The sequence below is a fragment of the Hermetia illucens genome, chromosome 4, assembly GCF_905115235.1.
Source record: "Hermetia illucens chromosome 4, iHerIll2.2.curated.20191125, whole genome shotgun sequence".
Lineage (NCBI taxonomy): Eukaryota > Metazoa > Arthropoda > Insecta > Diptera > Stratiomyidae > Hermetia > Hermetia illucens.
Window position 1 is genome coordinate 69,471,492 of NC_051852.1, and position 25,114 is coordinate 69,496,605.

The 25,114-nt window shown below is 40.8% G+C and overlaps 1 protein-coding gene across 5 annotated transcripts in view; it reads right to left on the reverse strand.

The window, feature by feature from the left end:
* Positions 1-25,114, reverse strand: part of LOC119653418 (focal adhesion kinase 1) — a 179,123-nt gene that overhangs the window by 108,869 nt on the left and 45,140 nt on the right. For all 5 annotated transcript variants that reach the window (XM_038057996.1, XM_038057995.1, XM_038057994.1 and 2 more), the window contains exons 2-4: positions 11,509-11,739; positions 11,016-11,452; positions 10,850-10,954 (exon numbers count right to left, since the gene is read on the reverse strand). In XM_038057996.1, coding sequence (XP_037913924.1) covers positions 10,850-10,954; positions 11,016-11,452; positions 11,509-11,572 — 606 coding nt within the window. In that variant the 5' untranslated portion in view covers positions 11,573-11,739. The remainder of the gene's footprint in view (positions 1-10,849; positions 10,955-11,015; positions 11,453-11,508; positions 11,740-25,114) is intronic.

Genomic DNA, 25,114 nt, shown 5'->3' on the forward strand with positions numbered 1-25,114 from the left:
GATTTAACGGCGTTTTACTAAAAGAGTTTCTAGACTTAGAAAATGTAGAATTACTCCTAACAAAGCCACATAATGGCACCGGAATCGCAGACGTGGAAAGATTCCATGAGATAATTATAGAAAAATTTAGAATTCTTACATACCAAAAACGGCAAAAAAGACAACCCCGATAACAGAACATAATTTCCAGATTTTACCGAAGAACAATTATCAATCATCAATACAGCAATAAACGAAGTCATCTGGACCTTCGTGTGCTAATATCTAAATTTCGTATGGATATCACCAGCCGTGATATTGTTATGGAATCCTTGCCGCAACTGAATGACCCCGATTTACGAGTTAGAGCAGCGTGAGGCGCTGTAGCTCTAGCCAGGTGCGGTGGTAAACACGGGATCAGGGGCGAGTAGCTAAATAGCTTTAATTCGGCTTCCAGTGCAGCGTGGGCGCTGAAGCGCTGGCCTGACCTGTGGGGAAGGTGGAGAAGCTACGGAGCCATCCTTGCCGCAACTGGATGATCCCGATTTACGGGTTAGAGCAGCGTGAGGCGCTGTAGCTCTAGCCAGGTGCGGTGGAATACACGGGATCAGGGGCGAGCAGCTAAATAGCATTAACTCGACTTTCAGTGCAGCGTGGGCGCTGTAGCACTCCATGGATAAGCGACGAATTCCATTCGATACATCAACCTTTATCAAAGATGCAGCCGCGAAAACGCCTCAACAGGAAAATGCAAATGACTGCGTTGTATTTAGCTGTAGCATCGCAGAAATTATTTCTAAACTCCGCCAAATTTTCTTCTCACAAGAAAACATTCCTTACATTCGAAAGAAAATGATAGTTGAAATCATCCGTCATTATTAACATAATATCTATAGCATACAATATCCCACTACCATTTTAATAAAACCGTACTTTTAGACCCGATCATTTTTACAGTTATTCCTCACGATATTGAAAATATTACTTATGACATTAACGACAGTCCTGGATTTACGCAAGTACGTCTAAACAAAACGGAAATACCGATAATAGCGTCGTTCTTCATAATATAAACCCATTAGAAATCCTTAACGTAGTAAATAAATTTAAAATTAGCGCGGAACATTTATACGAACAACACAAATCCTTAATATTAACATTGAAACCACTAGACAAAATACAGAAAAGAGGACTCATTAACTTAGTAGATAACACACAACTTTGGATTTTTGGGACAATCATAACGTTGTACAAACCATTAATCAACAAGTGGAAATCAATAGAAGTTTTAGCGACACAATCAGAAGACTTGGGGACATGGCTAACAAAGCCAAACATACAATAAAGGGTAAAGTAGATAGCATCTTGAATGATACTTTTGCAAACAGTTTATACTACGACCATGTTTTTAAAATTGAAATTTTAAAACGAATAATTGACCATACACAGGACAACATTGTACCCCCGAGATACGGGATGTTACACCCTAACATTCTTACAGATGACGAGATAAAAATGTATAATATTGATGTAAATAAATTACAATATGTAAAAGTTGGTTTATGCAAAGCAGAAGACAGCGTATTGATTTTCGCAATAAAAATCCCTGTAGAGTTTACAAATACTCAACTTAAGATGGTCCAATAACAAATGAACAGCATAAAAAAAAAGATTGTCCAGTAAAACCGACTCTCTTCATATAAAACACCATATATACCTATGAAATATTATAACGAACTGAAAAATAGTAAACATTGCATCTATAGTAATACCTGTAAACTAATTGAACACTGAAATATTAGAACTGGATGAAAAAACAATTGTTATTAAAAATGTCGAAAAACTTGCAATAAATCAAACGTGTCGATAAACCTCATTGTAACAGAAAATCTTCTGATACATTTTAATAATTGCACTCTCTTCTAAATAACTACTACAAATATTAAAGATAGAAGGAACGAGAGATTCTATTACTCTAACAAGAAAACTACATTTTAATGACAAAATAACTTTGGGCGATATGTACATAACACAAAGAAATTAAAATACTGCACTAAATTTAAGTTTAATTTTCATATTATTCATTGTAATCTCGTTAATAATATTATATTCTCGAAAACAGAAAAAAACGAAAAGTTCAAATTGTATTTGCAATCGAATTCATGAGAATTGAAGGTCAAAGGGGGGAGAAGTTATCTATGCACGTATAAAGAACAAAAACAAAGTACACGAGACTGTATCTATTCCGCCAGATACAGAAACTTCAGACGCAAAGAAAGAAGACATCATCTGGAAAAAATTTGCCGCATTTCTGGAAAAATGCAAGCAGCCAGACGTTTAGTCAGAATTTTTGAATGCATAAATAGAACTAGGCAACAATATCTCGCACAGTTGCCGCGAATTACCCGTTTCGAGAGTTGATATATCTTAATTATTGTAAAATAATAAACTGAATTGAACTCTAAAACTCTGTGCGTTTCCTCTAGAGATCAACGTTTTGAAAGACAAAAGAAATATTTTATTTTTTTTGTCCCCGTTCGGAACACGGGAATTTAATTAGCGCGAAATTCAATGAACATCCTAATCATAATAGAGCTAATAGGACCCATAAATATCAATAACTGATTTAACATCGATAAAAAATAAAAAAAGCAACGTTAATAATGAACAATATTGTTTGATAAAGCACAATCAACACATTTATGCGCATTAAATATACCGCCAAATTGGATTGGTGATTGAGGATTCCTACGGGGTTATCAACAGTGAAAAAACAAGTCAAAAACGGGAAATTTGCGGCTTCAGATGCGAAAGGTTTTGTGAACTAATTCAAAAATGTGCTTTCAAATAGATCTGAACATTTTTTGACAGTGAAAAAATGCAGGTTGTCTATTTAAGATAGTCTAAATGGGCAATTTATCATAATAACTACATTTGGTAATGAATTGAATAGCCCTGTAAAATTATCTGATGACTTTTTGGCGCATACGCAACCCAGGAATACAAGTCTACAATAGTAGTACACGGTACTCGAAAGATAAAGGCAATAAACGACCTTTCGTCACAATATACTAACCTATTTTCTATATCAATTTCGTCGGGATACCGAACTCCCTCATGCGCGTGTAAAGTTTTACCTTTGCTATGCTATCATAGGCGGTCTTGAAGTAGGCGACGGTGCAACTTATGGCCATATTCCAACAGGTTTTTCATCGCTTCCCGTAGAGAGAAACTCTGATCTGTTGCTAATTTGCCAGGAGTGAAGCTTCTTTGGTATGGACTGATGATTTTCTGGGCGTATGGGGCTATCCGGTCTAGCAAGATAGCGAAGAATAACTTATAAGTAGTACTCAGCGACGTGATACTTCTGTAATTGCTGCACTGCATGATATCCCCCTTTTTATGTATCAGATAATGACTAGTTGCCAGTCGTCAGGCATTGGTTCGCTGTTCCATACAGCACAAGTTGATGAACCACTTGGTGTAACTGGTCACCTCCATATTTAACTAATTAGGTTGTAATTCCATCGGCTCCTGGCGACTTATGATTTTTAACCCGATGAATCGCACGGACTGTTTCTTCCATGGTTGGTGGTGGCAGCATTTGCCCGTCGTCTTCAGTTGGCGGGACCTCCAACTCGACGAAATTTTGGTTGTGGAGCAGCTCATCAAAGTACTCAACCCATCACGGCAATATGCTATTCTGTCAGAAATTAGATTTCTCTCGTTGCCTCGACAGGATGACCAACGGTGTGTATAAGATTTCATTCATTCTTGGTAAAAATTACGCGCCTGCTCCCTGTACTTTTAGAGTTTAAAGACTTGTTGGTTCCCCCAGGCTTTCTTTTTTCTGTCTGTGATGTCGCTTCTCCACTCGACGGAGTTCGTGATAGGCCTCTGCTCGTGTTCGCGTGCAGCATTGCCCGGTATGCAACGTTCTTCCGTTCCGTTGCTATCTTACACTTATCGTCGAACTAGCCGTTCCGTTCCGACCCTATTAATGATAACGCTGTTCAGGTGGTTGTGAAGATCATTTGTTGATGCTTCATCTCTAGGACATCTGTTAGCTGCGGTTATTGCAGCATCCATTTCCCCCTTATAGGTGTTACGGAATACTTTGTTGTAGATGGCTTCAGTATTCACTCTTACCTGATTATCAGATGTTGTAATTCGTGCTCGGAGCACTTGCCAACGAAATAGTGATCCGAGTCGATATCGGCCCCCCTATATATTCTGACATTCATCAAGGCGGAGAGGTGACGCCGTTCAATCAACATGTGGTTAATTTGGTTGAAAGTGGTGCCGTTTGGAGAGGCTCATGTATTTGGACCACACAAACCAGGTACTTCCAACATCATTGGTATCCTTATGTAAGCTATGGGAGCCGACGTATCGTTTGAATAGGAGCTCCGTCCCTACTTGACTGTTTAAATCTCCGAGTATGATTTGGATATCATACTTGAAGCAGGCTTCGAGGGTCCGCTCAACTGCCTCGTGGAAGGTATCCTTATCCGTCTCCTTTGTAAGGACATGGTTTGCCCCGCAAACGCAGAGCGCATAGCCTTTCGCATATGGTTTCAAAGCCAATAACAACAGATACCATTTTTTGGCGGACTAGGAAACCTTCTCCGAGTATATGGTTTACTCAATGGTCGCATTAATATTATATATGGGGTAGTGGCTCCACTCCAAGAAACCGGTCCCTGTCCAACACATCTTTTGCAATGCTGTTACATCAGCCTTATATTGGGACAGGGTATCGGCTAGCTGCTAAACAGCATTCAGTCTGTAGAGGGAGCGCACGTTCCATGAGAAAATGCGCAATCGTTATTCCGTTTTCATTGCCGGGTTCGTCGCTGTGAAATCCGTTATGTCCGAGGCTCCTTTCGTGGCTTCGTAATATCGATTGACCATGCAGGGTTGTCAACCCTACACATTAGATTGACTAGGCTGACCCTGACCAATATGCCAGGCCAAATAAAAGCAGCAGGAGCACTCTCGGGACCATTCAACATCAACAACGGTCTAAGACAAAGGATGCCCTATCATGCGTCCTCTTTAACCTGGCCTTGGAAACAGTGATCCGTCATGCAAATGTTAATGCAAGAGGCCCCCAGCCCCTTCAAGTTCACTCAATTACTGGCTTACGCTGACGATATTCCAGATCCAGATCGAGCAGGCGGCGTGAGATCTCAGACTGCACATTAATGAGGGCAAGACAAAGTACATTGTGGCAATGTCAGCGCCAAAAACAAAACAACTAACAAAGTCAAATCGCACTGGCCAAACCAGATAGGAGACTACAACTTTGAGACCGTTGAACATTTCTCCAATTTAGTGTCGAAAATCACAGCCGATAATAGCTTTGACGATGAAATCCGCACACGGTTGTTGGCAACCAACAGAGACTATTTCAGCTTACAAAAGCTGTTCCGTTTGAAACATCTCACCATAGCGTCAAAGCTCTTAGTGTACAAGACAACGACCTTGCCTGTCGCACTCTTGACCGCGTTCGAGAGAATAATCTTCCGAAGAAATGTTAGCTATCTACATGAGGATGGACGATTCCGCAGCCTCTAAAATGGTGAAATCTATGAGTTAAGTTGTAGATAAAATCCAGCTCAACTGGTTGGGGTGGACGGGTCACGTGGCAGAATTTGCCTCAGATAGAGCGATGGCGCAGGTCAGAATGCCAGACAGCTTCTAGGGATATCGAATTGGTGAACTTCGACGCAAAATCGGAATGTCTGGAGTTCCTTATTAAAGTATGCCTAGATCCGATTCCTGTTTTGCGCCGTTGATTTTGTATCGAATGAATGATAATAATAATAATAACACTGGTCGACAAATTTGAACTTCATTTTTCGTAATTGAAAGTGGCATTTTTAAATCAATTATTTTTTGTGTTTTGACTTAAAAAACAACAAAAGTAATTTGCAGTGCAGTTTTTTTTTTGTTGGAAGAAGTAAATTTTACATTTATTTTGGAATACGATTTTACTTGAAAACCCCTGGAGGAGGAACATCTAGTCGAATTTCGACAATCAGCATCTCATTAGAAAGAAAACCAACCATGTACTATCTGTTTCGATTTGATAAAAAGCGGCTCAGTTCAAATTTCATGCAATTTTCTGTATTTTTCCGATAGCAGTTCTAGCCTACATTTAACACAAGCACTTATTTTTGCATTTTTTGTTAATTTTAAAATTATATTTTCACATTTGCAGAATTTTATTTTCATGCGTCGCAGTTGAGAAGCAACCCAATTCATATCATCAACAATACGTTCAGATGTCCTAACAGTTTGGTAATTCAAAAGTCCACGATTGCAACCAGACCAAGCATTTGATAGAACCAAATGGTGAAACCGAACACCACGACGAACCGATCACGCTTGTGAACGGGACAGAGGCTGAAGAAAAAGAGGAGGTATAGTGTAACAAGCTCCCCTGTTTCTATAAACATTTGTAACCGTAAGTAGGACCATAGTACTTTTTGTGCATCTGTACATCGGTAGTGGAAATATGATACCAAATGCAATTGCAAAATATCACCTGACAACTTTTGTTTATGGAAAAATGTTTTAAAAGAAGTCGGAAATGTTTTCCAATGAACGGTGTTCGAAGGGTATAAACAATACTTCGGGTTTGCACCTATATATCTGGGCAAAACTTGGACGCCAAATAATGTTTGCGGCACTTTGTACCATATCTTAAAAGGTGAAGAGAAATATTCTCATTGTGGAGAGAGCCGATAAGTCATGAGATTGATTGTCATTTCTGTGCAACTGCAACTGCAACTTTTAATGTTCACCAGTGTATTCAGATGTGCAGTCAATGACAAAAGAAGTGCCACATTACGATTTGCTACCAAAACCAAAATTGGTAGTGGCAGGGCCTTGTTCTGGAATGAAACGGCAAAGAACATCGGAAAGTGAGAGACAATGGAGCGGAGAGTCCGAAGCGGGGAAACCGCACTTGATGAGTCAGGCCGAACTGAAAGACTGTGTCGAAATTGAAAGCAGAATCCTTATCCTTATTAAAATTAATAAAAATTTGTTCATGTACTTAATCTAGAAGAGAGTTGCCATTTTTCGTTCCATTTTGGTCCGGTTGGGCTCGAAATGTTCGTAATTTTGTATACTATCGGTAATTTTTTTTTATTTTTACTTGGCGCTCTATAATTCAGTTACTTTTTATCAGATCGAAACAGACAGTAGATTTGTCGAAATTGGTCTAGGTGTTCTTCCTCTAGTGCTTTCCAAGTAAAATCGTACAACAAACAAAAAAAAATGCACGATTAAAAAAGAATCGAGTCGGTGTCACACCCGATTTATTCGGAAACGGCTGGACCGATTGTCACGAAAATTGGTGAGAGTATGTGATCTGCTGTTCCCTTTACATCCAGCAAGTAGCGCGATTTTGTGTCAAGTTTAAGGGGGGCTCCCCATTCATGTGAATGGAGGGTGCAACATTTTTCTTCTTTTCGAAACTGATTCTATATTTGATATCGGGTGAAACACAAGGGAGCGAGGGCTCAAAATATGACTATCAAAAAGTGTAACAGGTCTCGTTCTCAGAACCTATCCAAACGAAAAATCTGAAAAAAAATCGCAGTGGTGCATCACAAAATCTACGCCTCAAAATACATCCGGTTCCGATATCTACAAAAATAAAGTTAATAATAATATATATCCACATTTTAGAAATTTACCCGGTAACTCTCCTTATGTCCATCCCAGAAGTACAAAATTTGGAAGGGATAACATAATGGACAATTTGGTTAAGTTTGAAGAAACTCCAACTATTATTAACAAAATTATAGGGGGTGAAACTTTACAATTTTTTGTGAATTTTGTGCACTCAACAACCTGTATGACGTCAGCATCACATATCAATTCGTCAATACCACAACGAAATGAGTTCTTACGAATGGGGACGCAAAGAATTATTTTGTTTTAGTTTTTTAGTCATTTGTATATAAATATCAATTACTCTAAATAGACATGTGTGTATGTAGGTATATAATATATGCGTGTCAATGAAATTTGCGGGTATTGTCCAATTCAGATAGATAGATTTGTACATTAAACCAGCCATGTTTAATATGCATACTATATATGTACATATGTATGCTTGTGTGGACGAAGTAAATCGGAAATATGGGTACGATCAATTTACATACATGCATATATACGTACAGTATTCGGAAATAGGCAGTTTGTTTAGGGTGAGGATAATATCTATGGCTGTAATATATACGTGTATTTTGTAGTTTGGAAAAGAATGAGTGAAATGAATGCATGATGAAGGAATATGTTGGATTTGTAGCTATATACGGATAGAAAAATGTGCGTTGAAGTTTCTTACATAAGATGAATAAACAAGTCGGGAAACCGGAAGCTGGAGCTTCAGGTTTGAAAGATTTTGTTTTCTTCTTGTGTGAGTATATTTGAGTGTAGAACTATCCCATTTGTCCGTAGCCCGTTAAGAATATGCATTTAGCATGTCAGATTTAGTAATTCGGGTTGTAAATTTACACGCTAAAGACAACTTTGGGCTACTGTAACTTTGTTACTAATAGTATGATTTTGATCAAACTTGGATATAATATGCTTCATATTATATTTTATACTCCTACCAACTTTTATAACTCTGGGACAAATTTAAGGAGGATTTTTTCAATTTTCCTAAAAATATGGTAATATGCTATTATTAACTTAATTTGAACAGATATCGATATGGAGAGTACTTTGAGGCCTGGGCACCATTAGAGGCAGCTTCATGATTTTTTTTCTGATTTTTCGGTTGGGTAGTTTCTGAGAATCATCAATTTCCACCTCTCCTATTCGCTGCCTTTTCAACAAATCTCGAAATTAAGACCGGCGTCGGAAAGTACTAATTAAGAACTTTCATTTGATACCCCACATGATTGCATTTGGTAAAAAAAAAATTTACACCCTCCTTTTACATGTATGGGGACCCCCCTAAATCTCAACGTAGAAGGATATCAATCACTGCATGTCTGGGGGTCCACAGGTCCCATCTTCTCACCAAATTTCGTGTCAATCGGTATAGCCGTTTCTGAGAAAAGTGCCTGTGACAGACAGACAGACAGCCTGTGAGGAGTGGCCAGATCTCCCATCAGGCGCGACCCCAGCTGGCGGATTGGGGCATACCTATTGATGAGTAAATATGTGTTCATGCACTTTTCTTTTCTGACTGTGCATGGGCTAGTGTTTACTCATCTCTGGTGCGCGGACCAAAATGGTTATGGGAACGATACCCAGAACATAAAACCACTATGGAAGACGTGAGAAGGAAAAATCTTACGGTGCGGGGGCTCGGAACCCCAGTACCGGCGGCTTTTGGGAGTGAGCAAGCGGGCACGATATCCCTCGACCGCAGTGCCTCGGTGGTAGACAACTTGGCCACCGTGGCATCTAATGCTACAAGTATTTTAGATTTGGAAAAGGAAGTGTTCAAACGAAGTACCACTCTACCAAGGACACCAGTAACAAAACCGAAGAAGGATGAATTGAAAGCAGATCCTTGGACAACAAAAACAGCAACAACATCGACCGCACATATTCAAGAGGAGCAGCAACAGGAGGTACTCCAGGACCAGGAAAAGGACCCATTCAGAAGAAGTTCGTCAACTTTGATATCTCCGCCAATGCCAAACATCAAAAGAGATCAAAAGGAGGGAAGGTCAATGAATGCCAAATGTGAAGGACTATTTAAAAGTAGTAATCTGGTTAGGAATCATGGAGAGCAGAGCCCTGAAGCAGAGGAATTACCCTTCACACAGCTTGGTGCAAAAATAGTGGAGCTGTCGGAGTTCATCAAGGCCAAGCACAACGTCCACCAAGTCATAAAAAATATGGTGAGAGCAATTAGAGTGCTCTACAACAAATCGCAGCAGGAGGAACAAAATTTCAAGGCCAAGTCAAAATCTGTTGCCCCAACGGTGTCACAAGCTGCCCAAGTGCCAGGATGTCAAATGAGACGACGAATATATATAATGCGAAGTCTATCTCTCCTTTATCGCAGACGAAGAACACCGAATGGGAGAGATCTCTAAATAGATGGCAAGAATGCTCGGGAAAGGGTCGGTGGACACACAGGCTCATCCCTGCCATCAAGGAGTAGTTGGAGAGACGGCACGGTGAGGTTAATTATAATCTTACTCAGTTTCTCACGGGGCATGGAGGATATCGCCAGTACCTGTGCAGGTTTAAACTGGGTACCTCACCCGAATGTCCAAACTGCGATGGAGTCCCAGAGCATGTATTCTTCCACTGTTCAAGGTTTCTGGAGAAAAGGAAGAACCTAGAGGAGACTCTAGGAGAGGTGCTCGTACCAGAGAATCTGGTGCGAAGAATGCTAACGTGCCAAGAAGACTGGGATGCGATCAACTCCATGGTCGTATCCATCCAGAGCAAACTGCGAAAGACAGAAGAGACCAGAAAGGCGCGGTTACGTACGCCGCGTAGAGACGAAAGGGGACCAAGATAAAATGAGCTGACTCCGCCCAGTGATGTAATACCGTACGGTGGTTCCACGGTGGTAAGAATCCCACACGCTGGCGTGTCCAGGCCAGTGTCTTTTGAAGATTTCCACCTCCTAACAAAAAAAAAAGAAGTGAGACAGACAGACATTGAACCGATTTTAATAAGGTTTTGTTTTGCAGAACCTTAAAAACCTTTATACCCGAAGCGCGAGCTTCCGGTATACCGACTTGTTTTCCCATTAGAACAGTAAAACTAATCGATTTAAACATGAAACTTTCGGTTGCAATTTTCAGTTTAAACCAGTGCAATTGATAGCAAAAAAAATCCAATTTGAATCTAAAAAAAATGTTTTTCTTACGATATTTGTGTCCTTGTAGTAGTGCCTTATCGCTAAACAGCATAATTGAATAGCCACGTCTTGATCAATAGATGGAATATTTGCTTGGATATAGTCTTGTTTCACCTAAATAATAAATTTCATTAGTATATATATTACTAACTAATGACGCATTGCCATATCGTACCTGGTCGAAATAGAAGTGACAGGTAGTTTTATCTTTTTCATAGAGGTCCCTCAAATTTTGAGGTACGTAACGGACACGGAGCTCTGCTCGCCATACACTATTTCCATGAGCTGCTACGTTACTTAATGATTTTTTTTGTGATAACTTCGAATCTGTATTTCTATCATTATTAGGACAATCTGCGTTCGGGCATGAAGGATTCAGAATATGCGCAACCACTTGCTTTATCGTCGTATTTCTAGGCATCCAAATAACTTCTTTGGTTACAATATTATGCAAACGTAGTGCATAGTTTAATGGATTGGCTTTCTGCCCTAAATTCATGGATGAAACTATCAAATTAATAATTTGATTAACGTCTTTCGCTTCTTCGAAACGAATGGTACGAAATCCGTGGTTTGGTAAATGCACATGGAGAGCTGGATTGTTACATTGCGCTGAAGTTTATATAACCATGAAATAGTGGAATCAGTTTTAAAATATGTATACTTACATCCATCACTTCGAGAAGGGCTAAAATTTGGCGATTGTCCACGTACTAGGTTAAGCTCAGTCATTGTCTTTTTAAATGTCTTTCCAAACGCCCTAATGCTGGCTGCCACAACCAGCTGCACTTATATAACAATAGTTCAATAGCAATCCACGGCAAATGAGATTCGCGTCCAAAATATTCCTTCCTCAAAAAAAGTTACTCACGGTCCTCTAAACGCAGTTTGCATCATAGCTGAAATATAATATACACTATAAATTTACTATACATTAAAATACAATGAATCTTATCTATATAAATATCTTATATTCCCGTATTCATAATAGTTACTTTCAAAATTTCGGCTGATATCCAATGTGATCTATTACTGGCATAAAGCATTTAAGTTCTACACACTATAGAGGAGCCTTGCTGATGTCACCTCTGTATGCCGAATGGCGCTTTTGTGCATGGTTTTAACAATCCAAACGAATAAATATACGATGACTAAAAACTATAAATGCAAGTAGTTGGTTCAATCGCTTCTTACGCTAAAAATAAATGTAAAGCGAGTTGATCTCGTAATCTATTGTTCGAAAATATCAACGGTTTTTATTCCGAGGCCATGCAAAAAATTAATCCACTAAAGTTTTCAGATAATGCACTTCATTCACAGCAATATTCCAAACGCATATGTACTGAAGTGAGAGTGAACATACGAATTGAATAATTCCAGTAGCAGATTTAAGCACCATAGAAAGTGAACAACATATTTTAAATCAAACATATCATATTAATAAAATTGTGTCCAATATTTATTTTATTTATTTATTTATTTAATTAACGGACAACAAACAGAAAGAATTCCAATTAATTATTGTCCTCAGAAGGAGGAGAAAGCAAAAAACTTATCCTACGTTTAAAACTACTTAAAGTAGGGAAGTTAAAAGGACCAAGCTGTTTTGCATTATAATTTCGGCAAAGCCTGGGAATCGGGGAATGAAAATAGACTTCGAGCTCCGCGAAAGGCACGTTGAAAATATCTGCGTTATGTGTGTTATAAGACGCAGGACGGCAGGTGATCTCGTCAGCGGCGGAGCAGTCCATCAGGCCCGAGGAAAGTTTAAAGAATGTGCATAGATCCAGATAGGATCTACGCTGTTGTAGGAAGGGGAGGTTTAGAAAGCGGAGGCGGGAGGGGTAATCCACACGAGAGAAGCTTTTCTTAAAGAAGAGAGAACGGGTGAATTTATGTTGCACATTTTCAAGGGCAAGACAATCACAGTTACGAGTGGGTGACCAGATCACGGAGCAATACTCGAGGGTATTCCTTACAAGGGAATTGAAGAGAGCTAAGGAGGGTTGGATGGAGACAAAATATAAGAGGAGCGAAGAATAAAGCCTGACAATTTTGCTGCTCGATTGATGACATCGAAGCAATGGGTGTCAAAGCGGAGCTTATTGTCGAAAGTGACTCCGAGGTCTTGAGTGGAATTTAAGCAGGATAAGGAATGTCCGTTAAGAAGTGGGTGAGGATTTTAGGGAGTAGCACATAGAGTGACACTTTCTGACGTTTAGCGCTAAACCATTAGTCGAGCACCAATGAATCAGAGTGTCCAGGTTATTCTGAAGGGAAACACAGTAGGCGACGATATAGCGGAAAACAGCTTAAGGTCGTCTGCATAGAGCAAACAGGGACAAGTAAGGAGGGGAGGAAGGTCGTTAATAAAAAATAAAAATAGCAAAGGACCCAGAATAGACCCCTGTGGGACGCCAGAAGAGGGGGAGAAGGAGCGAGAAGTACAGCCGTCAAAAGAGACGCGGCAGGATCGGTTGGAAAGGTAAGAGGCAAGCCATAAAACAAGTGGTATGGGAACGTTTAGGGACGAGAGTTTGGATAGACGTATCTTGTGATTGTCGAAGGCTTTCGCGAAGTCAGTGTAAATGGTATGCACTTCTTGCCGTGAATTTAGACATTGGGCGACAAAGTTGGTAAAGTCAAGCAGGTTGGAGGCAGTGGACCTACGTTTAACGAAGCCGTGTTGTTCTTTCACTATGTGTTGGCCAAAGTGGGCGGACAACCAGTCGCTGACATATCTTTCCAGGATTTTGGAACAGGAGGAGAGGAGGGAAATTTGACGGTAATTCTCGGCAAGCGAACGATCGCCACTTTTGTGAATGGGGATAATGAGAGCCTCTTTCCACAAGCTGGGAAAATGGTTCTCTTCAAGGCTTTTGTTGAAAATAAGAGATAGGGGAAGGGAGATGGACTTACCAGTTTTGATCAAAAAGTGGTTTGGAAGACCATCGTAGCCAGGTCCGACCTTGGCATCAAGTTCGCCAATGAGGTATTCGACAAGGATAGGAGTAAGAAGGGGAATGGTAGGCGATGCGGGGCAGGCTACATCTACTATCGGGAGGGATTCGGAGGAAGGAGGAGGAACATAGACTGACGAAAAGTAGCGGCAGAGTAAATCACAAGATCGTTGGGGGGAGTTAGCAGAGAAGCCAGAGAATTTAATGGACGGAGGGGATAACTGGGCGGGGCAGCGGGAGTTGCGAATGTGGGACCAGAAAGGTTTCAGATTTCCGCACTTTAGTGAGTCTTCCACGCTGGACAAATATTCGTGTCTGGACTTACGTATTAAAGATTTGACCGAGGAACGAAGGGATTTGAAAGAAACTAAGTCAGCAACTTTTCTAGAAGACAGGAACTTCTTTCTCGCAGTCTGTTTTTGACGTAGTTTTTTATGAATTTCAGTGGTGAACCAGACGGGGTAAGAGCGTAAGCATTTAGGAGAGGAGGGAACGTAACAATGGTATAGAAAGTGTTGAGTGCTTGATCACATGTAAATAGAGAGAGCATGGGGACCCAGTTGATTGACGCCAGGGCTGAGTTCAGACCTTCGAAATTCGCCTTACGAAAGTTGAACTTGGTAGACTTGCGAGCGACAGGAGAGTGGAGTCGGGATATCTGAACATCGAACTTGAGAGCAGGATGATGGGCGTCAGGGGCAATGTAAGACGGAGCATGAAAGAATTGGGAAAGATAACGTACAGGAAGGTTAGAGAGGACAAGGTCAAGAGTGCGATCTAATTGGTTTCTAGAAAGGTTAAATTTTAGGGCCCCACAGGTGTACATGAAAGTGGATAGAGGAAGGGAAGGGTGGGTCAAGTTATTAGGGAGGGAGGGAAGGCCAGGTGTAACGGGCCAGGAGAGCATAGGAAGATTAAAGTCACCACAGAGGATGAAAGGAAGTGAGGGAAACAAAACGGTTAGGGCCTCTGATAATCTGTCGAAGAAATCCTCGTACAGAGAAGGCGGGCTTAGGCAGGGAAAATATACACACAATATGATAAAGGGACATACGTTTGGCGGAAGGACACGAATGGTAACAGAATGGTAGGAGGAGGAGGAGGAGGAAAAGATGATTTCGGCACGGAGAGGGGACTTAACAGCTACTAGGGCACCTCCGCCAGTTGTCTTACCAAGCGCAACGCAGTCTCTGTCACAACGAAACACAGAGTAACCTTCGAGGAGCTCAGAATCTATTATAAAATCCTGTCATCCAGCCAGGTTTCAGAAATGCAGATGACATGATGTTGGAATGCTAAGGCACAGTTTGAAATCCGACAACTTGACCCCTTACATTTTGATAAAACAGCGTATAGTTATTGGTATCATTCAAGTTCGGCGAGGCAGGAGGGCGGGCCGGAAATTTTCACGAATCTTAGACCTCTGATAAGGCTTAACGAAGACCCCCTGTGGCCAAAAGGAGGATTGGACGATAGCATCGAAGTCATGGGGATATGTCACTTTGAAGGAAGCTATGACTCGGTCAGGAGAGCCATCCTTCGTCAGCTTCACACAGGAAAGAGGTGACAAAGTTGAGTTGCTTTTGCTTCTGATATAGGCCAGAATTTCGTCGGGCGTAGTGGAGTACGCTAGCCTTGACACGAACAGCTATTTCGTTGGCGAGGCGACGTTCAATTGGGGGCCGCTCGGACGACATGAGGTCGGAAGGGCCTGCGGTTCAGCGGTGGCGGGCGTCGATGATACACAGGAGGAAGCGTGCGGTGGTGCTAATGTAGCGACTGCAGGATAAACGCCAGAACTTCGTTGCGCATCCGATGTTGCGTAGGGAACTTGTCCTTCGGATGGAGGATTTTTCAGTAGGCTAGCGGACGTCATCGGGTTGATACCATCTTTTATGAACACACTGGAATTAAGCGAGGCAGATAGAGGCAGAGAATTAGAATTAGTCGACCGGGGCGACTTAGGTATGGCGCCAGTTTTGTTGGCTGCAGTCGCCGGCGAGGTATAAACAGAGCCAGTCAGCGGCATCTCAGGAACTGAGACTACGCTGGTGCTCGATAAAGCAGCAGCTTGCGGGGGCATAATTGTCGGCGATTTTGAAACTGCAAGTTGAATCGATGCCAAAGTCGCCGTGTGTTGATGCAGCAGCTGAATTGCATCCGATAGCGTGGTACCGCAGCAGGCGTTACAACGATACGTAACGTTAGGGGAAAATTTAGCCCGAATATCTATAAACGCAGAGGGAATACCCAAGCACTTGGCGTGGAAGGTCGCACCACAGTACCCATCGCAGTCTAAAAATTTGGAGCGAATAGATTCCGACTCCTTACAAATGGCACACAGAGTAGCATAAATCGGTGAGGAAGTTGCCATAATAAATTTGAAAAAAGGTGATTAAACGCACAAGCCACGGGAGTGTAGTCACAATAGTTTATCGATAGTAGTAATATGAAGTTCAATTGAGAATGAAATTACGCGCACTCTGTAAAGATTCGGCAACAGTATAGTTTATTAGGGGAAAAAAAAGTGTAAAGCGGGGCGTAGGAGGATCGAACTCAGTATGTAGCGCACAATAGGCGAGCGTGTTGTCATAGTACTACGTAACACTTTCTGTATCCTCGACAACAGAGAAACAGGAATTAGTAACGAAGATCGCCTAAAGATATGCAAAAAAAGGCAGAGTTATTTGCAAATCACTGCACTTCAAACAAAAGGTAATTGACCGGGGAACAGTAATTCCAAAATTAGATGCAAAATATTGTTTTCGGAAGAAAATTTTAAGTTTTCGAGAGCACACAAGAAGCGCGAGAATTAGCCGTTTCACTTGCGCGAGGTGTTCACACAACGCACAGCACCAGGTTTCTCAGGGAAAGGCTCAGAGAATAAGGTAAAAGGAGAAACTGCAGAGTAATCGCGATAAAAAGTCCGTTTAGCACGTCCGTTCGACTCAAAGTTCACAGGATTATAAATTCCTTTGGTGGTTCGCGATAGTTTTTGTGAATAGCTGATAACTTTCTGAAAACTTTTTCTTCTTCTTTAGCCCTTGACGATTATAGACTTGGTCCGAGTGGAGTCGAGAAATTCTCAAAAGGTTTACAGACAGTTGTGATGGTCACAAAAATCGAAAAAAAAAAAATCGCATATTCCTTATGTACATTCTCTCACGAACGATTGGAGCATTAGATCCGAACTTATAACTATTTATAGCGCATTACCAAGCTGCTCCACCGTAGTTATGCAGAATTTTGAACCATAATACTGCTTGTAGTTGCAGCCGCAAGAGAAGCGATAATGGTTTGTAGCCAGCATCAAATTCAAGTTTTGGAGTCTGCAGATGAAATACTAAATGACCCTGGAGTCGACAAGTCGATGTAAATAAATAAGTTAATATTTAAAATGAAAAACATTAACTTTAAATGCGTCCACTATTTGTTCAAATAGTACATATTTTGACAAATCCTTCATTCAGCGCCTAGATAATACGATATACTCACACTTTTTCTTTAATTCTGATTTCTCTTCAGCCTTTGTCCCGTTCACAAGCGGGGTCGGCTCGTCGAGATTGGTTTCGCCATTTGGCTATCGAATGCCTGATCTGGGTGCAATCTGAGGCTTTTAAATCCGCATCCAGCGTATCAAGACACCCAGCCAGCAGCCAGCCAGATCCATCATCTTTATTAAAGTTTTGTATGAATCAAAACCTTATTGGGTTCGAGTCTATCTGTCTGTCGATCACACCTGATTTATACCGAAACGGCTGGATCAATAATCACAAAATTTGGTGAGAAGTTGTGGTCTGTGAATCCCTTCATTTATAGCAACTGGAGCCATTTTTTGTTAAGTTTAAGAAGGGCTCCCCATGCTTGCAAAAGGGAGGTGTACATTTTTTCTTCGTAGAATATGGTGGTATTGGGCATGAAATTGAAGGATTCGATTACTACTTTTCAAAACTGTTCTCATATTTGATATTGGGTGAAACTTAGGGGAGTGAGGGCTCAACATTTGAGCCCTAAAAAGTGTAACAGATCTCGTTTTCAGAACCTATCCAAACGAAAAATCTAAAAAATCATTGTTGCAACTAAACGAAATCTCGAAATATATCGCGTTCCGAAATCTTCACAAATAAATTTAATAATAGTATATTAGCAAATTTTAGAAATTTAGCCGGAAACCCCCCTTACGTTCATGGTAGAAGTTTGGTAACGAAGTAGCACATGCATAAGGGATAATATAAGGCATAACTTTGGATAATTTGAAAGAAGTCCAACTATGATTAACCAAGTTATAGAAAGTGAAACTTTTACATTTTATGAGAATTTTGTGCATTCTAAAACGTATATGACGTCATTATTACATCAATTCATCAATACCACAACAAAGTGCGCTTGTATGCATGGGGTCGCAAGGAAAAATTTCATGTTTGTTTTTAATAATTTAAATATCAATATAATTTACTCGAGCAGCCATATATATGAATTTATATATATATGAAGCTTTGGGGTAGTGTCTAATTCAGATAGATATATTTTTACATTAAACCAATGGTATTCAATATACGTACTGTATATGTACATATCTATGCTTTTCTGCACGAAGTAAATCGTAAATATATATATATATATATATAGTTAAAAAAGCCCACGGACCCTCTTCCCGCCCAACCGGACCGAGGGGCGACCAACCTATGGATGGGCTCAAGGCAACATCCAAAGGCCTGCATCACAGCGATGATGCGTTTTAACGTAAAGTGTGTGCGACCATGCGAAAATGTATTGCTACATCCTGATTGCCGCAAACACTTTAGCCAATGACGCGGTGGTACTACACTATAGAGATATATTCTTAAATCGAAGACAGAACAGATCATGACTGAAATCCACTAGGTCAGATTGTTACCGGACAGGACTCTTCTCTCTAATCCCGTTGCTGAAATTACTACTGGGACTACTTCGATCTTTTGTAGTCTTCAAGTCTGCTTCATATCGTCTGCCAAGGGGCAGTAGTTCCGGATTTTTTCGTGCTGTTTTTCAACAGTGTTCCGGTCCAACGGTACGACTACATCGATTATAAAGCACGCTCGTTCTTCCTTCAGAAGCAGAACTAGATCGGGTCTGTTATGATTAACAGTGTGGTCAGTGGCAATCGTGTGATCCCACAGTAGTTTGACCCGATCATTTTCCAAGATTCTCTGCGGAGTAAACTTATAGTAAGGATGATATGTTGCCACTAAATTATACTTCAACGCAAGGTTTTGATGGAGAATCTTGCAGACGGATTTATGACGATTGGTGTACTCGGTACTGCTCAACATCCTGCACGCAAATATTACGTGCTGGATGGTCTCCTCTTCACAGTTGCATAACCTACAACTGGAGTTGGTGATTGAGGAGTCATGAAGAATGTACCGTTTATAATTTTTTGTTGGGAGCGAAGCATCCTGAATTGAAGTTAGGAATGCTTCGGTCTCATAGAAAAGTACACCATTTGTCGGAGGCTTCGATGTCAATGCCTGACAACAACAAATTGTATAGTTCAAAAAGCCCACGGACCCTCTTCCCGCCCAACCGGACCGAGGGGCGACCAACCTAAGGATGGGCTGAAGGCAACATCCAAAGGCCCGCATCACAGCGATGATGCGTTTTAACGCAAAGTGTGTGCGACCATGCGAAAATGTGTTACTACATCCCGATTGTCGCAAACACTTCAGCCAATGACGCGGAGGTTCTACACTATAGAGACATGGATCTTATATTGAAGACAGTGCGGATCAAGACTGAAACCCATTAGGTCAGATTGTTACCGGACAGGACTCTTCGGACTATAGCACAGGTTACAAGGATAACTGCTTTTTGCATCTCCATGTATAGTCCAGCCCTAAGATCGAGCGTTTTCAGCGCTTTATGTAAGTTCTGCGGGACTAATCCCGTCGCTGAAATTATTACTGTGACTACTTGGATCTTTTGTAGTCTTCAAGTCTGCTTCATATCGTCTGCCAAGGGGCAGTAGTTCCGGATTTTTTCGTGCTGTTTTTCAACAGTGTTCCGGTCCAACGGTACGGCTACATCGATTATGAAGCACGCTCGTTCTTCCTTCAGAAGCAGAACTAGATCGGGTCTGTTATGATTAACACTGTGGTCGGTGGCAATAGTGTGATCCCACAGTAGTTTGACCCGATCATTTTCCAAGATTCTCTGCGGAGTATACTTATAGTAAGGATGGTAGGTTACCACTAAGTTATACTTCAACGCAAGGTTTTGATGGAGAATCTTGCAGACGGAGTTATGACGATTGGTGTACTCGGTACTGCTCAACATCCTGCACGCAGATGTTATGTGCTGGATGGTCTCCTCTTCACAGTTGCATAACCTACAACTGGAGTTGGTGATTGAGGAGTCGTGAAGAATGTACCGTTTATAATTTTTTGTTGGTAGCGAAGCATCCTGAATTGAAGTTAGGAATGCTTCGGTCTCATAGAAAAGTATACCATTTGTCAACCATTTGTTGGAGGCTTCGATGTCAATGCCTGACAACAACAAATTGTATAGTTCAAAAAGCCCACGGACCCTCTTCCCGCCCAACCGGACCGAGGGGCGACCAACCTAAGGATGGGCTGAAGGCAACATCCAAAGGCCCGCATCACAGCGATGATGCGTTTTAACGCAAAGTGTGTGCGACCATGCGAAAATGTGTTACTACATCCCGATTGTCGCAAACACTTCAGCCAATGACGCGGAGGTTCTACACTATAGAGACATGGATCTTATATTGAAGACAGTGCGGATCAAGACTGAAACCCATTAGGTCAGATTGTTACCGGACAGGACTCTTCGGACTATAGCACAGGTTGCAAGGATAACTGCTTTTTGCATCTCCATGTATAGTCCAGCCCTAAGATCGAGCGTTTTCAGCGCTTTATGTAAGTTCTGCGGGACTAATCCCGTCGCTGAAATTATTACTGTGACTACTTGGATCTTTTGTAGTCTTCAAGTCTGCTTCATATCGTCTGCCAAGGGGCAGTAGTTCCGGATTTTTTCGTGCTGTTTTTCAACAGTGTTCCGGTCCAACGGTACGGCTACATCGATTATGAAGCACGCTCGTTCTTCCTTCAGAAGCAGAACTAGATCGGGTCTGTTATGATTAACACTGTGGTCGGTGGCAATAGTGTGATCCCACAGTAGTTTGACCCGATCATTTTCCAAGATTCTCTGCGGAGTATACTTATAGTAAGGATGGTAGGTTACCACTAAGTTATACTTCAACGCAAGGTTTTGATGGAGAATCTTGCAGACGGAGTTATGACGATTGGTGTACTCGGTACCGCTCAACATCCTGCACGCAGATGTTATGTGCTGGATGGTCTCCTCTTCACAGTTGCATAACCTACAACTGGAGTTGGTGATTGAGGAGTCGTGAAGAATGTACCGTTTATAATTTTTTGTTGGGAGCGAAGCATCCTGAATTGAAGTTAGGAATGCTTCGGTCTCATAGAAAAGTACACCATTAGTCAACCATTTGTTGGAGGCTTCGATGTCAATGCCTGACAACAACAAATTTTTTATATGACCTCCGTGAATGGGTTTCTCTTTCCACATGTCGATCTTCTGTTGGACTGAAGTAACATTCGACATGGGATCCCATTCTCTGCTTCTCAAGTTCAAAATAGATAATTTATTATCTGCCATGACGGTAGTCTGATGTATTTGGCTAGAGGATTGTTTCTCATAGAAAAACTCACGAAGAGAATGCACTTGATTGTAGTGCAACGTTTTTAAATCAAGTACCCCCCTTCCTCCCTGATGACGTGGGATAGTGATCCTCAATTTTTCGGCAGTTCTATTGTGCATGTTGTTGTTTGCAAGAACTACCCTTACCCGTCTATTGACAGATTCTAAATCAGTATTACTCCACTGTATCACACCGAAAGTGTATAGAAGGACGGGAATGGCGAAGGTGTTGATTGCCATGATTTTATTTTTCCCGTACAGCTCAGTTTTAAGGACAAGATCCAGACGCCGTTCAAATTCCCCCAGCAACTTAGATTTAATTATTGCCACAGCAGGTGCCGTTGCTTGCAATATGCCGAGGTATTTGTAGACGTCGTCCGAATCCATGCCCTCAATTCGGATTTTATTTTGACTGTATCCTTCGTTGTCGGTGTGTTTTCCCCGAACAATTGTTTTTATGTGACATTTCTCCAAACCCAACTGCATGCCGATATCCCTGCTGAACTGGATGGTGATGTCCAGCAAGGAGCGAAGTTGGTTCTCGTCTTTGGCATACAATTTGATGTCGTCAATGTACATTAAATGGCTTAATGTACATTTCGACAATATGCCATGCTTGACTTGAAACCCGTATTTGCTTTCATGCAAGAGATGGGATAGCGGATTCAAAGCCAAACAAAACCACAGTGGGCTTAGAGAGTCGCCTTGGAAAATGCCACACCTGATTGGTATCTCTCCTGATGTTTGCGAAGATACCGATAGCTTCGTGCTCCAATTCTTCATTACTGTTCTCAGTAGAAGAACGACATTCGGGTTGATTTTATACAAACGTAACACTTGTAGTAACCACGAATGTGATATGGAGTCAAAGGCTGATTTATAATCGATGTAGGCTGTCGAGATGTTTCGTTTTTGGTGGACAGCCTGCTTTACAGCTACCGTATTGATTATAAGCTGTTCTTTGCAGCCTCGGGAGCCTTTTGCGCATCCTTTTTGCTCCTCAGCTATCAATTTATGAACATCAAGATGTTTTGAGATGTTCGCGCACAGAACTGAAGTGAAGACCTTGTAGATGGTAGGAAGACAAGTAATTGGTCGACATTTTGAAGGGCAAGAGACACCCTGTTCCTTGGGGATGAGGAAAGTTATCCCCTTGGTGAAAAATGGTGGAACTAAATCAGGATAGGCAATCATCTGATTAAATTGATTTGCCAATATCCTGTGAGTGCTCTTGAACCGCTTCAGCCAGAAGTTGTGAATCTTGTCAACTCCTGGCGCCTTCCAGTTACCTGCCTTGTCAAGGACTGCTTTAACGTCGACTTCAGTTACGTCAGGCATGGTCATTTCGGGGAGGGCCTCGCATGAACGCCACGCTGCTTCTAAATTGGAACGGCTGGATTCGCTCCAAACACTTCTCCAGAAGTCTGAAGAACGGTCTGGTTGGGCGGGAAGAGAGTCCGTGGGCTTTTTTAACTATATTTATATTGTAGTAATTAATATATATGTTAGAAATTAACTTGAAAACGCTCCTCATGTTTATTGTAGATATCCACAGTAGCAACATAGCTGATTATATATTGCATGATACTATCAAGTTCCACGGTAATCATATTGAAATCAACAAAGTTCCATTAAATTACCAAATTCTAAAACTATTTTCATTTGTGCTAATGGGCTTGGGAGCCATATAGGTTTTTCATTTGCATTTTTTTTTGCATTTTACTCAATTGTAAATTCTTTAAAACGTTTTCTGCTGAAAACCATCTACTAAATGTATTAATTACCAGTTACAAGTTAACCCTGATAAGATTATCAAATGCTCAAACCGCTGAGGATTAGTTTGGTGGATAATGGGTGGGTGGATTTCGTGAGATCACAATGGTTAAACGTTAGAAGGGCAAGATGAGATTTCCGAGGGAAGATATGTTTGCCTGTTTGTACTTTTTTGATTTATTGTTAAGGTTTTGTGTGAAACAGACAAAATGGGAAATCTGAAGGAAATAAGAATGCATTATTAAAATATATGTTTGTTTGTTTAAGATGAGCTATAATTCTGACTGTACACTGTGTATAATTTAGAGTTTGGAAACATAAGTTAATAAGTAAGAACACGGATTGTGTTTAAAAAATATTTTCAGGGCAGAGCCTGATCTTTATTTAATCAAGGTTTACAAAAGACTGCCTAAATTCTAATTACAATATCAACTTAATGATTTCAGCAATTTTCCTAGTTGAGTGAACTGGGATCGATGAGTCGGCAATTGAGTAACTGCAATGCTGAATCAAAAGGTAGTGCAGCCATTGTGTTAGCAATTATTAAATGCGCGTGCAGGTGCTAACTCGCCCACATTTAAATCCGATAGTCCTCGATCGCTAAAAAAAATTGGATGTCGTTGAGCGTGACATTCTTTACCGCTGGACGTCGGTTTGGTATTGGAGATTCTTTTGCTAGCGGAGGTGGTGTTGGCGGTAATTCCGATGATTTCTTTATTTCAATTGTTGTAGCGATTGGCTTGGCTTTGCATTTGGAACAGAGTCTACCAATGATAGTGAATGTAAGGCAACCCCCGAATATAGTAAGTATTCCATACGTCACCATTTTGTGTATGCTGAATTCGGCTCGCATGAATTGAACTTCGCTGGTGTTATTTATATGTGAATCTTTCATTATCTCGAGTGATAGTATTCTCTGATACGCCTTGATTTCCGGAGATGGCTGCAATATGGCGGACAGTACCTTTATCTCTGTAGCTTCACGGTTAATAAAAGTCCTTCCATTAACTGTCAAGCTACCATTCAGTTTCGGAACTATTCTATCTGCCTCAATATCCCCGACGAATTGGTTTAGAATGGTTGGTATGTGTGCATTGCCAGTTCTATTGCATTTGGTTGTAAAGCTCCTCATTAAGTTTGGTATGCAGGATGTATTGGAGACGTCCACGATTTTGTCAGATTTACAAATGGTTAAATAATTTATGTTTTTACAATTACCAATTACGCCAAATATTTTCTCATTATTTTTCAAAATTTTGCTAAATTTAATATCACTAATTACATGGTTTTTCTAAACTGCTTGAATTAATAGGGATTCATAAGTGAAGCTGGTGGTCAATTGAATATTAATAATGTACAATATGTATGATACGTTTGTTATTATTTTTATTTCTGAAAAATCTAAAGCCTCTTCAATTGTGGAATATGGGAGTAGATCTTTGTCTAGAATATCTGTTCCTATTTGATTTCTGTTTTTGACAGGATTATTGAATTTATGATACCTAGTTTTGCCCAGTAAATTGCGGGGTTGATATTTTTCAGCTCTTCCTTTACCAATGATAATCTGAATTGTACATTTAATATCATATTGTAATTTATTTAACTATTTTCTTTAAGCATTTTGTGAATCTCGTTAGTGATTTTGACCTTCTTCTTTTTCTTCAGCCTTTGTCCCGTTCACAAGCGGGGTCGGCTCGTCGTGATCGGTTTCGTCATTTGGCTCTATCGATTGCCTGATCTGGATAAAATCTCGAGGCTTTTAAATTCCCATCCAGCGTATCAAGCCTCCATTGTTTCGGCCTGCCTTTTGGTCGTT